At 41.9% G+C, this 17,059-nt stretch overlaps 1 protein-coding gene across 1 annotated transcript in view; it reads right to left on the bottom strand.

Annotated features, from left to right (window-relative positions):
- LOC139415448 (androglobin) overlaps positions 1-17,059 on the bottom strand; it is a 106,531-nt gene that overhangs the window by 54,216 nt on the left and 35,256 nt on the right. Inside the window, 8 exon segments of the mRNA XM_071163537.1 lie at positions 1,090-1,203; positions 2,793-2,856; positions 2,971-3,127; positions 5,800-5,842; positions 13,356-13,506; positions 14,486-14,570; positions 14,876-15,050; positions 15,583-15,677. Of these exon segments, the coding sequence (XP_071019638.1) occupies positions 1,090-1,203; positions 2,793-2,856; positions 2,971-3,127; positions 5,800-5,842; positions 13,356-13,506; positions 14,486-14,570; positions 14,876-15,050; positions 15,583-15,677 (884 nt within the window).

Genomic DNA, 17,059 nt, shown 5'->3' with positions numbered 1-17,059 from the left:
GGAAACACAACAGCAGAGGGTGCTGTGAGGTGTGGCTGTGCGACAGGGAAGGCAGATTGAGCAGGTGTGTCAAAGCATGCATGTATAGTGGAAGGAGAGATAGCTCCGTACAATTTAAAGAAGCTTTGAGTTTGACAAACACAGTACACATGCCAATGATAGAGGTAGAAATAAGATATTACTGGATACAGGATGCAGCATGGTATTTTTGCCCCCTGTATTTAGTATTTAGCGCGGCAGACACAGTGAAGTTAAAGGAGCATGGATGGTTATTGTGCCTGAATAGAATGGATGTTACAGTAAGGTGTAGCTGTACAGGCTTGTATTGTACCCTAATATGTGCAGCAGCAGAGGAGCCTGGGTGGCGTACAGGTGTAGCTGTACAGGTGTAGCTGTACAGGTGTAGCTGTACAGGTTTGTATTGTATTTGTTTGTATTGTATTGTACCTGAATATGTGCAGCAGCAGAGGAGCCTGGGTGGTGTACAGGTGTAGCTGTACAGGTTTAGCTGTACAGGCTTGTATTGTACCTGAATATGTGCAGCAGCAGAGGAGCCTGGGTGGCATACAGGTGTAGCTGTACAGGTTTAGCTGTACAGGCTTGTATTGTACCTGAATATGTGCAGCAGCAGAGGAGCCTGGGTGGCATACAGGTGTAGCTGTACAGGTGTAGCTGTACAGGCTTGTATTGTACCTGAATATGTGCAGCAGCAGAGGAGCCTGGGTGGCATACAGGTGTAGCTTTACAGGTGTAGCTGTACAGGCTTGTATTGTACCTGAATATGTGCAGCAGCAGAGGAGCCTGGGTGGTGTACAGGTGTAGCTGTACAGGCTTGTATTGTACCTGAATATGTGCAGCAGCAGAGGAGCCTGGGTGGCGTACAGGTGTAGCTGTACAGGTGTAGCTGTACAGGCTTGTATTGTACCTGAATATGTGCAGCAGCAGAGGAGCCTGGGTGGCATACAGGTGTAGCTTTACAGGTGTAGCTGTACATGCTTGTATTGTACCTGAATATGTGCAGCAGCAGAGGAGCCTGGGTGGCATACAGGTGTAGCTGTACAGGTGTAGCTGTACAGGCTTGTATTGTACCTGAATATGTGCAGCAGCAGAGGAGCCTGGGTGGCGTACAGGTGTAGCAGCAGAGTGGGTGGAGCCTACAGGGCAGTTCAGAGCCACGGATGACACTTTGGAGGAGATGGTGCTCTGATGACAAAATCAGGGAGGTCATTCCATTTCTCAACACTATCACACCGTTTTCACTCCATGTATTGTATGGATGCCCTTAAATCTCTTACCAATAAAAGTGTTTGAGCTAAATAATTTTGGGCATTTTTTGCATTGGGTGTGTCTCAATCAACTGAGCCCGCCGATGTCAGCCATTAGCCTTTGGGATGGCTGGGAGCAGCGGTAGAGTGTTTTTTTGTGAGACGAGAGAGGATCTTCAGAATGCTTTCGCTCAGGAAAACAAAAGTCTGTAAACTTTGAACGGTTTGAGCTGCGAACTATTACGATCCCATTCTGAAAAGCTTAGGCTGTCACGAACATGTACGCACTGTCTGTTTTATGACGTTCAGAAGCCGCATGGGAAGCAAAGACGCCACCGTCCCAGCACCCTACAAAATGACTGTGCAGTAAAAATGACTGGAAGTGAATGTTATTTTTTTCTACATAGAACATAATAAACATTTATAGATTTTTTCCGTCAAACCATAATTCTTTCTGAATCATATTTTTGCCATGTATTTCTGTGTTATTCAATCTGTTTCTATGGGCTCATAGCAGTTAGGGCAAATTCAATGTTTCATAAAATAATGTTTCCACTTGTTATGTTGTATAAAATTTTGTTCTGTATCTATGGACGCGAGCGACCCAGTAGTTCGTCCTAAATGTGCCATTACTATACTGGCCGTCAACGTTCTCATCTCTTGCTTGCTAGTTAACCAGCTACAGCTAATTTACAGTCACATCAAAAAGTGCAGCCAGATTAACAACAGTAACAGCATTTGCATTTGTTTAAGCTGTTTTCTAGTGACATTTATTTGGAAACATCCAGAACAATGAGCTAATGAGGCGCGATTTCACCTGGCATAGAAAATGTGCTCACTCATCAGAACACTGTTGTTCAGAGGAACTAGCCAACAACACAGCTACAGTAACACAATCACTTCAAACTGGAAGGCTGGAAAGAGTGCGTTTCATTTAAATATATATATTTTTACTTAAAAAAATATATATATCCATAAAAATAATGTCAGCTGATTCATGATTTCATGATTCATGACTGGTTGAGAAACACTGCCTGCCTGCCTCGTCCCAACACGTTCATTACTATGGGATAGCAGGAGATCGAATTTCAATATTGAAACAATGTTGCAAATGTCAGAGAGACAGACAGCAAGGTTTATACAAATCTCCGCTGTTGAAAACTAAATGTTAGTCTAAAAGAAATGTGAGATAATGTCTAGATGCTTTTTGTAGTGAAGGTCAAGTTTATAAATTGCCTGGTTGGGCTGATGAGACAGTGGATTGCGCAGTCAGATGGAACAGAGTAAATAGGCATTTTAACGCCATAGATTTAGCCGGTGGCAACTTGTGGAATAGACACTGGCTGGAATGAAGTTTTAACCAATCAGCATTCAGGAATAGACCCACCTGTTGTATAAATATTTTGTATACCTACAGGGGTCCTAAAATACAAAATCTATTTTATTAATATCCTAAAACAATTCCATATGTTAGGTTAGTTGATATCATTGAAAAAAAGCTTAGACCTTACTTAGGAATACATTTACCTTGAAATGGGATTTCTGGAAATGGTTTGGATACGTGTTTGGCTTGTGGAAAACCACAAGTGTCCTGAAAAAACAAACCAGTATTTTGAATCAACCCCTTGGACTGTAAGACAAAGAGCAGTGGTCTTCAGAGCCATAGAAATACAGTACCACATAGCTATAAACCAATGGGTCTTACTGGAAGCACTTGGAGAAGTCATCCAGGTCTACCCAGGACTCCTGTAACATCGGCTTCTCAGAAACGAACAAATCCTGAGACTTCAGCAGCGCCGGGCTGGGCTCCTTAGCCTGTTTGGACCGCTCTGTGGCTGGGGCAGTCTCACACAGCTCCTGATCTGCAGAGAGGACAGGTCACAAAGTGAATATCGCTGAAATGTTAGCGAGCATCTCAAACTGACACAGATCATGATGAGAAAGCTTTGTGTAAAAGCTATAGAATTGATTGGTGAGCTGCTTTTGATCTATATTATTGTGAGCTACAAAGTATATGAGAGTTATTCATGAACTGTACAGTAGATCAAACAGTTGAATTTGGAAGTTTACATACACTTAGGTTCGAGTCATTAAAACTTGTTTTTCAACCACCCCACAAAATCTTGTTAACAAACTATAGTTTTGGCAAGTCGGTTAGGACATCTACTTTGTGCATGACACAAATAGGCTAATTGACATCATTTGAGTCAATTGGAGGTGTACCTATGGATGTATTTCAAGGCCTACCTTCAAACTCAGTGCCTCTTTGCTTGACATCATGGGAAAATCAAAAGAAATCAGCAAAGACCACAGAAAAAAAATTGGAGACCTCCACAAGACTGGTTCATCCTTGGGAGCAATTTCCAAATGCCTGAAGGTACCACGTTCATCTGTACAAACAACAGTATGCAAGTATAAACACCATGAGACCACGCAGCCGTCATAACGCTCAGAAAGGAGACTGTCTCATCTCTGTCTCCTAGAGATGAACGTACTTTTGTGTAAAAAGTGGAAAATCAATCCCAGAACAACAGCAAAGGACCTTGTGAAGATGCTGGAGTAAACAGGTACAGAAGTATCTATATCCACAGGAAAATGAGTCGGAGGAAAAAGGGGGAGGCTTGCAAGCCGAAGAACACCATCCAAAAAAGGAAGCACGGGGGTGACAGCATCATGTTGTGGCGGTGCTTTGCTGCAGGAAGGACTAGTGCACTTCACAAAATAGATGACATCTTGAGGAAGAAAATTATGTGGATATATTGAAGCAACATCTCAAGACATCAGTCAGAAAGTTAAAGCTTGGTCACAAATGGGTCTTCCAAATGGACAATGACCTGAGCATACTTCCAAAGCTGTGGCAAAATGGCTTAAGGACAACAAAGTCAAGGTATTGGAGTGACCATCACAAAGCCCTGAACCTCAATCCTAGAGACAATTTGTGGACAGAAATTAAAAAGCGTGTGCGAGCAAGGAGGCCTACAAACCTGACTCAGTTACACCAGATCGGTCAGGAGGAATGGGCCAAAATTCACCCAACTTATTGTGGGAAGCTTGTGGAAGGATACCCGAAGCCTTTGACCCAAGTTAAACAATTTAAAGGCAATGCTACCAAATACTAATTGAGTATATGTAAACTTCTGACCTACTGGGAATGTGATGAAATAAATAAAAGATGAACTAAATCATTCTCTACTATTATTCTGACATTTCACATTCTTAAAATAAAGTGGTGATCCCAACTAACCTAAGACAGGGAATTTTTACTAGGATTAAATGTCAGGAATTATGAAAAACTGAGTTTAAATGTATTTGGCTAAGGTGTATGTAAACTTCCGACTTCAACTGTAATCAAAGCAAATGCGAGCTATTCATGAACTGTACAGTAGATCAAACAATCAAAGTGCATGAGAGCTATTCATAAACTGTACAGTAGATCCAACATAATCAAAGTACATGCAAGCTATTCATAAACTGTACAGTAGATCCAACATAATCAAAGTGCATGAGAGCTATTCATGAACTGAACAGTAGATCAAACAATCAAAGTGCATGAGAGCTATTCATGAACTGTACAGTAGATCAAACAATCAAAGTGCATGAGAGCTAATCATGAACTGAACAGTAGATCAAACAAAGTGCATGATAACTAATCATGAACTGTACAGTACATCAAACATAATCAATGCCTATAAGAGTTATTCATGAACTATACAGTAGATCAAACATAATCAATGCCTATAGCAACATTTGAAGCCTTTACAAACTAAACCCCAAAACTAAGGAAATTAATAAGTATCAGCTGAATTTTTTTATGACACATTTTATGGCTTAGAGATAAAGTGTTGCTATTAAATATAAATAGCAGTGTTTTTCTAGTGACTCATAGGGAAATCGGTCTGTGCTGATCTACAGTGGGCCATGTGGCATCTGGGGCCCATACATTAACATATATTCAGGAGACTCAGATCAACACTGCTCACTCCCACATAATGCTTCCATGTAAACATACATATGAGTGATCATATATCAGTGAAGTTCCACTCAAAGAGAAGATGATCCCTGTGGTGCTACATAGGGATATAGGCAAAGCGCCGTACTGAGCAATGGTCATCCTGTTACTCCAATGGCAGGTGTTACCAAGCAACGAAAAGAGGGGAAGAGGGAGGCTGGATAATTGGACGGTTATGATAAAGCATAACTCCAGAAGCATCTTCAAAGAGTCTCAGCCAAGGAGGGAGGGTAGTAAAGGGGGAAAGAGGATGGGACGGAAGGAGAGGAAGGGGGGGGGGGGGGGGGGGGGGGGACACGGCTCCTAAACACATCTGTACATTACACTAATAGTGACATACAAACCACCATCAAATAAATGGATGCACTTCTTACAGTACCATTAATGAAATATAGGTTGGTTTTCACAATATGTTATTGTCACTTTCAGTGATAGCAATGAATCCGATTGGTCAGTGTATATTAGTATTATGTGATGTATGTATACTGTGTGGTGTGGTTGGGTAGAAATTGAGATAGCCTTTACCAGTGGTTGTATTGTCATCCTTCTTCTTGTCATCTGCTATAACCTAAAGGGATAGAGAGATGGGGGGAGAAAGAACCAGTTAAACATTGGGGGAGAGTAAGAGGCAAGGAGAGAGCGAGAGAGAGAGAGAGAGCGAGAGAGCGAGAGAAACAGAGAGAAGCAGAAAGGCATGTCACAGTTGAGCAGCAGAGGGTCTATATAGTAGATGCCTGTAGTAATCCTCCTATCCCAACTGAACTGCAGAGAGAGAGAGAGAGAGAGAGAGAGAGAGAGAGAGAGAGAGAGAGAGAGAGAGAGAGAGAGAGAGAGAGAGAGAGTGTGAGAGAGAGAGCGTGAGAGACAGAGCGCTATCTGGCACGGGAACACCAGGCAGACATACCTTAATGTGACAAGGCAAGGGGACTCCTTCCTCCCCAGCTAGATGAACACTGTATGTGGACTGTAATCATGTTACTTAGCTTGTTAACAGATGTAGAGGGCAGGCATTGTGTTGTGTACCAGAGCATGTTTCTCAGTTCCAGGGATTATGAGACTGTTCCAGGGATTATGAAAACACTTACATGTCGTGTTCCTCTCAACAAGCTAATTAAGACATACTGTAGAGGGGCTGAATCGGAAATGGCACCCTATTCACTACATAGAGCACTACTTTTGACCAGGGCCGATAGGGCACTGGATGATTCTACAGAAGTGGTGCAAATTGAAAGTCCCACCCCAAAAAAGCTATTTAAAAAAAACAGTTAAGTCTCCAAACTAAGGATATTTATTTACATCATGATACGTTCTAATTCAATCTAAGGCAATAACAAATAATTTGTTAAATTAAATATTGTACTAAGTCATTGTTTATACACCTATTTCTATTGAGAGGTGCCTGTCCCAAACACTAACTCCTAAACATGTTTGAAAATAAAGCAAATCATTATTATTTATTTTTTTACAATTATTTCAATAGAACATTGTGAGTTGTTCTATTATTACCTTGGAAGATATTGATCTCACTACTGAAACAGATACATTAAAATACTGTAGAATGAATGTGATTTAAGCCACAATCTGCACATATCACCAGGTGATGGGATTGCACACTTCTCCAGCATGGCCACATGGTGAGTTACCCGTCTGCTTACATTTTGGAGAAAATTTGTGAGAAAGTCGGTAAATCTTCATGTATTTTTTGTATTTTTTAGAAGTGTCTCTACCAAACATCTAATATTTCAATAAATATGTGAAGTACGATTTTGGGACTAAAATATGTGTTTGCTGTCCAAATTAATGATAACCAGCCATATGTTAGCTATGGGGATACTTTAAAGTCCAAAATAAGACAATATTGTCCAAACGGAAACGGTCATTACCGAAACAGTTGATACCATAGAGACTGTACTGTACTCAAGTTTACTCTACTTGAAGAAAGGGCCCATGGACTCTTGATCTTGAGACCACTCAAGACCACATTAATTCAGTCTTTAGCTTGTCATGTTCTCAACTCACTGGGTCTTGGTCTGGATCTTGAGACCAATGTCCTAGTATAAAGCTTGGTCTGGGCTCCTGGATACTACCTTAGTCTTTGGTTTACAAACCATAGGCAACCCAATTTGAAGGAGACTATGTTCTCTAATCATTGTACTGATCCCTCCCAACCCACAGGAATCCCCACCAAGGTTCGCTACTTTTATTAAATGGTGGAAGCTTTCAATGACAATGTCTATCCTAAAACAAGTTATATGCATCAAGGCTGGCACTTGACACCAAAACGCCTGATATTTTGCCAAAATACAGAAAGGTAAAGTGATTATTTAAACATCTAACAACACAATGAGTAAGATGCATAAGTAATTAAATCAATTAACACATTTCAGATTCATACAATCAACATTGAGCATTTTACAGTTCTGAAAAATCAGGATTTTTTTCTTAATATTTTGTTAATTTGGTATGCAAATACAAGTTTAATCAAATGGATCAGTACTGTGCATGAACCTCCCTTTACTGTGACTTGTTCACAATGTTTCAGTCGTGAAACATTTAGTAGGGTGGGTAAGGAATTCAGGTAAATATTTCAAGTATGCAAAACAAAGTTTAATAACGGTTGCCAACATATTTCGGCTTCGCCTCGGGCCTAAGAACAGCCCTTAGTCAGGAGTTATCACACGACAATCCCTGGGTTTTCATGACTTATTGCTTAAAATGTCTGACTGACATACAGTATATGCGTAAATGACAATTTGGGGTCTTTTGATGCGACTTCAGACCATGGCCTGCTATGAGTCACAGAGGTGTGTGTGTGTGTGTGTGTGTGCATGTGCGCATGCGAGGGAACAAGATGAAGAACTTGGTTTTGTGATGGGGGAGACACACTTGACCACCTCCTTTCCTCCTCCGACCGATATCAGCCATGTAACAAGTCACACTTAGCATATCCTCTTCAACAGAGTAGAAAACTCCATCCACTCACTGACCACAGGGTCCATACCAGTGACTATATGCTAGTAGTGGTCAGCGAGGTTATTACAGTAAACTGAAACTATTCATGAAAACATGATTTAGTAAACTGAAATAGTTTGTTTCTCAATTTTTTTTATTTCAGTTTACTAAATTGTTTTTCCATTAATAGTTTTAGTTTCTCAAAATAATTGCATCTTTGACTCCAAAACAACGTCTACATAGGTATTACATGTATCATCTAACCACATCACGATATAGCAGTCTGGTGCCGACTGCACAGTCAATGACGTGACATGCAACCATTGCTTGAAACATAATAATAATAATAATAAAAGTTTCCGCCATGTTGGAGTCAACAGAAACCACATTATAAATATATAAATATTCCATTACCTTTGATGATCTTCATCAGAATGCACTCCCAGGAATCCTAGTTCCACAATAAATGCTTGATTTTTTCGATAATGGCCATTATTTATGTCCAAGTAGCTACATTTGTTAGCGCGTTAGGTACAGATATCCAAACGCTCGTGCAGGTCCCGCATAACTTCGGACAAAAATGTCTAAAAGTTATATTACAGGTCGAAGAAACATTTCAAACTAAGTATAGAATCAATCTTTAGGGTGTTATCATAAATCTTCAATAAAGTTCCAACAGGAGAATTCCTTTGTGTCTAGAGAAGCAATGGAACGCAGGTCGATATCATGTGGAATGCACGTGACCAGGAAATGGCTCTCTGCCAGTAACCTGACTCATTCAGCTCTTATTCAGGCCCACAACACAGTAGAAGCCTCATTCAAGTTTCTAAAGACGGTTGACATCTCGTGGAAGCCCTAGGAAGTGCAACTTCATCCATATACCACTGTGAATTAAATAGGGCCTGGGTTTAAAAACGACCAACCTCAGATTTCTCACTTCCTGTTTGGATTTCTTCTCAAGTTTTTGCCTGCCATATGAGTTCTGTTATACTCACAGACATCATTCAAACAGTTTTAGAAACGTCAGAGTGTTTTCTATCCAATAGTAATAATAGTATGCATATATTAGCAACTGAGATTGAGGAGCAGGCCGTTTACTCTGGGCACCTTTCATCCAAGCTACTCAATACTGCCCCTGCAGCCATAAGAAGTTAATGCGAGTCTGAAAGGAGAGTTTACAGTCTAACCAGACACATAGGTATATTCTAAGTCAGAACCGTCCAGAGTAGTGATAGCAGACGGGCGGGCAGGTGTGGGCAGCAATCGGTTGAAGAGCATGCATTTCGTCTTGCTTGCACTTAAGAGCAGTTGGAGACCACAGAAGGAGTGTTGTATGGCATTGAAGCTCGTCTGGAGGTTTGTTAACACAGTGTCCAAAGAAGGGCCAGAAGTATACAGAATGATGTCATCTGCGTAGAGCGACATCATTGATGTGTACAGAGAAAATAATCGGCCCGATAATTGAACCCTGTGGCACCCCCATAGAGACTGCCAGAGGTCCGGACAACAGGCCCTCCAATTTGACACACTGAACTCTATCTGAGAAGTAGTTGGTGAACCAGGCGAGGCAGTCATTTGAGGAACCAAGGCTGTTGAGTCTGGCGATAAAAATACGGTGATTGACGGAGTCGAAAGCCTTGGCCAGGTCGATGAAGACGGCTGCACAGTATTGTCTTTTATCGATGGTGGTTATGATATCGTTTAGGACCTTGAATGTGGCTGAGGTGCACCAGCTTGGAAACCAGCTCGGAAACCAGCTCGGAAACAAGATTGCATAGCGGAAAAGGTATGGTGGGATTCGAAATGGTCGGTGATCTGTTTGTTAACTTGGCTTTCAAAGACTTTAGAAAGGCAGGGTAGGATAGATATAGGTCTCTAACAGTTTGGGTCTAGAGTGTCACACCTTTTGAAGAGGGGGATGACAGCGGCAGCTTTCCAATCTTTAGGGATCTCAGACGATGCGAAAGAGAGGTTGAACAGGCTAGCAATAGGGGTTGCAACAATTGCGGCGGATCATTTTAGAAAGAGGGTCCAGATTGTCTAGCCCAGCTATTTGTAGGGGTCCAGATTTTTTATCGGTGGTGACAGTGTTTCCTAGCCGCAGTGCAGTGGGCAGCTGCTCTTATTCTCCATGGAAATTACAGTGTCCCGGAACTGTTTCTGTTTGAGAAAGCTAACCTTTGCTTTCCCAACTGCCTGTGTTGATTGGTTCCTAACTTCCCTGAAAAGTTGCAGGGGCTATTCCATGCTAATACAGTACGCCACAGGATGTTTTGTGCTGGTCAAGAGCAGTCAGGTCTGGAGTGAACCAAGGGCTATGTCTGTCTTTAGTTCATTTTTTTTTTTGAATAGGGCATGCTTATTTAAGATGGTGTGGAAAGCACTTTTAAAGAATAACCAGGCATCCTCTACTGACGGAATGAGGTCAATACTCTTCCAGGATACCCGGGTCAGGTCGATTAGAAAGGCCTGCCTGCTGAAGAAGTGTTTTAGGGAGCGTTTGACAGTGATGAGGGGTGGTCGTTTGACGGCGGACCCATTACGGATGCAGACAATGAGGCAGTGATCGCTGAGATCCTGGTTGAAAAAGCAGAGGTGTATTTATAGGGCAGGTTGGTCAGGATGATATCTATGAGGGTGCCTGTGTTTATGGATTTAGGGTTGTACCTGATCATTTATGTGAAATTGAGGGCATCTAGTTTAGATTTCAGGATGGCCGGTTTAGGTCACCTAACAGTACAAACTCTGAAGATAAATGGGGGGCAATTAATTCACAGCTGGGGGCTGAGGGGGGTTTATAACAAGCGGCAACAGTGAGAGACATATCTGGAAAGGTGAATTTTTTAAAGTAGAAGCTCAAACTATTTGGGCACAGGCCTGGATAGCATGACAGAACTTTGCAGGCTAACTCCACCCCCGTTGGCAGTTCGATCTTGGTGGAAAATGTTGTAGTTGGGGATGGAAATTTCTGAATTTTTGGTGGCCTTCCTAATCCAGGATTCAGACAAATCATGTCTAATCAATATAATTTACCACAGGTGGACTCCAATCAAGTTGTAGAAACATCTCAAGGATGATCAATGGAAACAGGATGTACCCAAATTCAATTGCGAGTCTCATAGAAAAGGGTCTGAATACTTATTTTTATAAATTTTTGCAAATGTATAAAAAAAACATGTGTTTCACTTTGTCATGATGGGGTACTGTGTGTAGATTGCTGAGGATTTGTTTTATTGAATCCATTTTAGAACAACATCTGTAAAGTAACAAAATGTGATAAAATTGAATGATTCTGAATATTTTCTGAAGGCACTGTTATCTCACTGAGTCTACCTTTAAACCTAACCTAATCTATGACCGGACCGTCACCTTATGCATTACTGCTCCACAGTGGAAAAAACTGACATCCCCAAAAAGCACAAACTATGAAAGACATAAATGCCTCCCAGCCTCCCATGCATATGCTACTTCCTGCCCCTAACACTAAAATTCTAATTGAAACTAAATATAATATGAAATAACGTTTATTCTTTAGTAAATAAAAAACAGTCAATCAGATCTGAAAAATAACTGAAACTAAACTTTAAAAAATAAAAATAGAAACGAATATACAATAATCACAAAATGACATTAACCTTGGTACCGTGAACAGACGCAACTACAGTATGTTATTTCCCTCCAGCTGCAGGCCTACAGTTGGCATGGTACAGTTCTCCCCAAAGAATGTAATAGTGGCACTGCGCCACGTTGTGCACTGGCTGCGCCACTATGTAATAAATACAACAATTTTATAATTTAAGGCCAGGGTATTTTTTTGCTCTAGATTTCAGAGAACCCTGCACGGGTACGGTCTTTCAATCACATCCTTCATGGGGCCGACTCCAATCTAACCGTGAAGTGACTTTAATTGTCAGCAGCAAGTGTCAGCCAGAGTTGGCCTGTTGTCTTAAGACACACTTTTCAACCTTTATTAAGCTACTTCCTACCCTAAGTGTCGGCAATGAAAGACATGGAAAATTCAAGACAACATTAGCTGAACTGTGTGAAATGTAGAAGTTCATTGTAGTAGTTTATTCATGAATTGCTCGTAGCTCAATGGGGTCAGTGACATGGACGAAACTGCAGCATTATGGGGCCTGTTACATTCTGGGATATGGGGACATGTAGTAAAGCTGAAGCTGTGTCACTGTAGTGGGCTTAGGTGGTGAACCACATTCTTAGCATTCCTGGGGTAAAAACAGCTCTTTGATAGGAAAGTCTACTTCAGCTCTCCTTTAAAATAGCTGAGAGTGCCCAGTAGTCCAGAGCATTATGGAGATCATCTTATTAGGGAGATCATTAAATTGTCACCTTTGGGAGATACAAAGGTTCACTTCAGCCTGTTGGACTAAGGATAGGCTGGGTGGTTTATTATAGAAATACACCCTCACAATACATATGGCCCTGAGCACACAGACGCACACACACACACGCACCAAATGACCCTGCCGAAACAGTGCTAACCCCTCTATAACTGGCTATCGTTATGCAAGAGGGCGATTTATTATTAATGCATTTTTTGTGGTGGCAGCAGGCAGCAGCTAGGAGTGAAGTGTAATGAACCCCCTAGGAGACATAGACACTGATGGCTTACCATCTAATTGAGCTGCATTTTTATCGCCAGAACATACGACCTCTCCCTTTATATGACTTTCTCTCTATCTGTTTTTTCCGTCTTTAGTACAGATCTCCCCCTGGTCACCGGTCGCCTGGGAGACAGCAGAAGTGACATTGGGACGGGGGCGCGTGAGTATTGCGTTGTCGCTGAAACTGAAGTTGCCCTGATGAACCCTAAACAGACTAGCAGAATGAGAGAGAAGGAGGGAGGGAGGGAGGGAGGGAGGGAGGGAGGGAGGGAGGGAGGGAGAAAGGACAGAGGGAGAGACTAGAGCAGAGAGAGATCTATGACCCACTAAAGGCTTAAATGTTTTTGGTCAGTGTATGAGTTTGTGTTTACTAACAGCAAGAGATCAAGCAGGAAGTCTAGTACTGTACACATCTCTGATGGTGTTTGGGGGAAAATATATGTTCTAGACCCCCTCTCATGGACCAGGTCAGGTGTGGCTCAGTGGCTGTGGTGTCCATTCTACCTCAGCTGTGTCCACTTCGTACAGTGAGTTGATGCTGTGTTGTGCAGTACTGGGCTCCGGGGCCCCACGGCTCTCGCTCTCCTCTGTCTCGGCGAAGGACGCCAGCGTGGAGCTGCATGCACGCTTCCTATGACTGCTCTGATGGGCCTCCCTTGGAACACATGTCATACACATTATATCATGTACAAGCATCATATACACACACATCATTCACATATGGGAACATCACGCATATATCATATCACCTACATGACTCACACACACAGACAGACACAGGTCATATCAAATACACGCATCGTAGATCTATACACATCACGCACCATGGGCAGTATAACACAGTTATTCACACTGTCAAAACATACAATGACAGACTACATTATATGGTACTGTAACCACAGTGATAGGTCAATGAACCTGTTACAAACCAACACAACATTTAGCATAGAATCATAATTTGATCACCCTGTTGCAGAATTATTTTAAAACGTATTATTATTTGTTTTATTATTCGAATTATTTTAAAACTAAAATGCTTCTAAAGTTAGTAATTTTTACTTCATTATAATCCAAATAATAAATCCAATATCCTGGTTGCGGCAAAATTATTTTCATGATGAGGTTAGACAGTCATTCAAAAATCATGTTAAACACTATTATTGGACACAGATTCTATGCCACTTATTATATGACTTATTAAGCACATTTTTACTCCTGAACTTATTTAGGCTTGCCATAACAAAGAGGTTGAATACTTATTGATTCGAGACATTTCAGCTCTTCATTTTTAATACATTTGTAAAAATGTCTAAAAACATAATTCCACTTTGACATTATGGGGTATTGTGTGTAGGCCAGTGACACACAATCTCAAGCTATAACACAACAACATGTGGAAAAAGTCAAGGGGTGTGAATACTTTTTAAAAGACACTGTATCTGAGACATACAGATAACTATGTCCAGCAACTGTCTGTGCCTGAGGCATCCCACATTGCTAAAGAGCCGAGCCAAGATGCTCTCACTCTATGGGTTATGCTGCACACACACATGCACACTGGTCTGGTTAGACTCCACTGACTGCTTCAATTTGTCCATTCAGAATAAATCCAATGTGTATGGTAGAGTACATACATCTCAGCAGGCATGGTCAACAGCCTGTAGTTGAGGAAGGGGCTGGATATCTCGATGAACTGCTCTGGTTTCACCACCGCAGGCTCTGTGCAGAGAAACGACGCGTGTTGTGATGTACAACTTTTTATTTTTCTACTGCCGTTTATGGTTTTCTAAGATTTAAATTATTTTCATCTCAGTGTACTGATGTCAAAGCCCCCCCCCCCACAACCTCAACTAAATCTCCTTCTTCCCTCTCACCATCCTTTCCTCCTCTCCCAACATGTCCACCCTCAGCCCCATCTCACCCCCTCAGCCCACCGTTGCGCAGCACTTCCTCCCCCCCTCCCCTGTGTCACCCCCTTATCCTCCATCCTAACCAAATTTCACCCCTCCCTTTCTCTCTCTCACCCCGGGGCTCGTCTGTAATTGTGGTCTCCTTTCGGGGTCGGATGAGTTTCCAGCGGGGCACGGCGGGTGGTTTAGGGGGTGCCACCAGAGGGCAGGCGCGGGTACGGGTCACCAGGACTGGGTGGCTGTAGAGGCGAGACAGACCGTAGTGCCTCAGCCGCTCCGACGAATCCGCCTGGAACACCACAGGAGATAGAAAGACTGTAGCTGCTAAGCACTGATACAGGGTCAGATCTTCTTCATGGTCCTAATGGCTAACGTTAGGATTGAGGATGGGTCTGTGGTTTAGGGGGGTTCTACAGTATATAGAGTTAAGAAACCAGGGATGAATCTTGGAATTCTAATGGTGTATAAATTATGGAAGACGAGTGGTAAGTCTAACGATCCATATTGGGCAGAACATGGCATCAGAACTGAAGACTCCATTGGCACGTTTCATCTCCTCCGTCCCTCCGCTGGTTCTGAGGCCTGGGCACATTCGTATAGGCTATTACAGGTTGTAAGTTACATGGAAAGAGATCAGTTTCAGTGCACATTTTGTAAATAAGCGTTAAGCTTGTTTCAGATGTAGTCAGTGCCTGGATTTGCTTTAAAGTGTAGAATATTTAAACTGACCTAGGCTAATTTACAACGAGAAATGTACTTATCACCACAGCTGGATAGTTGGTAGTGCTTATGGTATTTCTATGAAGAATGTTGGACTGTACCATCTGTCCCAGTACAGAGGTCTTCTTCTCCAGGAGGTGTAGTGGCTGGTAGCTGGCACACACCACCATCTCTGGAGCAGGAGGGGGTGAAATACCTGACCAGGGCAGGACACACACACACACACACACACACACACGAGTGCTCAGGGGCCATGCTTTTCATTAACAGGTCCAATAGAGGGGCATGACACCAACAATGGGAGGGGGGAAAGTGGGAGTGAGAGACAGAGAGTGTGAGAGGGAGCTTGCGAGAGAGCGAGATATATACTGTGTAGAGAGAGAGAGAGAAATTGTGAAATGGCATGTACAATTAGCTTCATGACATTTCACATTTCATGGGTCAGCTGAGGACATGGCTCCTATAATGAGGCGTCACAGAGAAGAAAATAAAAAGGTTTTAAAAAAAAGTTTAAATAAGTAAAAAGATACTGAGAATCTTGACAGAGATTCTTGAATTCAAAGTCACTTTCACAGAGATTATGGGGCGTTAACCCCCATCGGAGATCTTGGAGACAGAAGTCATTGTGTGGTGCAGAGAAAGGAGATGCTTTGCTATCTGAGGCACCATTTTTGACCCTTCCACTGACAATCTCACTATGCATCACATGATGAGCGTGTAGGCCAGGAGACATGGAAAATCTATTTGAGTAATTACTGGATGTGTGAGGGAATGATATAGAAGCTGCATTCATGGAGAAGGAATTAGTTGTGCTGAATCTATGCAAGGTTAATAATACAACCGAATCTAAATGAAAATGCAAGGCAAACTTATCTATGATATAAACACAATGTTTAGTGTGTGTGGTGTGTGTACCTCAGTCACAAAATATTTAGGGATTGGTACCAAATCACTGCATGTTAATCTCCCACATGTTAGTTATCATTGAGAGAGAGGGAATGGGAGAGAGATACATTTTTTAAAGAGGGAGTGAAAAAGTGTGTGTATGCGTGCGTACACGAGAATTAGAGGTCGACCGATTAATCGGAATGGCCGATTAATTAGGGTCGATTTCAAGTTTTCATAACAATCGGAAATCTGTATTTTTGGGCGCCGATTTGCCGATTTTTATTTGATGTATTTATTTATTTTTATACCTTTATTTAACTAGGCAAGTCAGTTAAGGACACATTCTTATTTTCAATGACGGCCTAGGAACGGTGGGTTAACTGCCTCGTTCAGGGGCAGAACGACAGATTTTCACCTTGTCAGCTCAGGGGATCCATTCTTGCAACCTTACAGTTAACTAGTCCAACGCAATAACAACCGGCCTCTCTCTCTCGTTGCACTTCACAAGGAGACTGCCTGTTACGCGGATGTTATGCGAAACTTACCTTATAAAAAACAATCAATCATAATCACTAGTTAACTACACATGGTTGATGATATTACTAGATATTATCTAGCGTGTCCTGCGTTGCATATAATCTGACTGAGCATACAAGCATACAAGTATCTAAGTATCTGACTGATTGCTGG

This window comes from Oncorhynchus clarkii, chromosome 8 (assembly GCF_045791955.1).
Source record: "Oncorhynchus clarkii lewisi isolate Uvic-CL-2024 chromosome 8, UVic_Ocla_1.0, whole genome shotgun sequence".
Classification (NCBI taxonomy): domain Eukaryota; kingdom Metazoa; phylum Chordata; class Actinopteri; order Salmoniformes; family Salmonidae; genus Oncorhynchus; species Oncorhynchus clarkii.
Note: the sequence above shows the minus strand (reverse complement) of the source record. Positions and strands in the feature narration are given on the sequence as shown.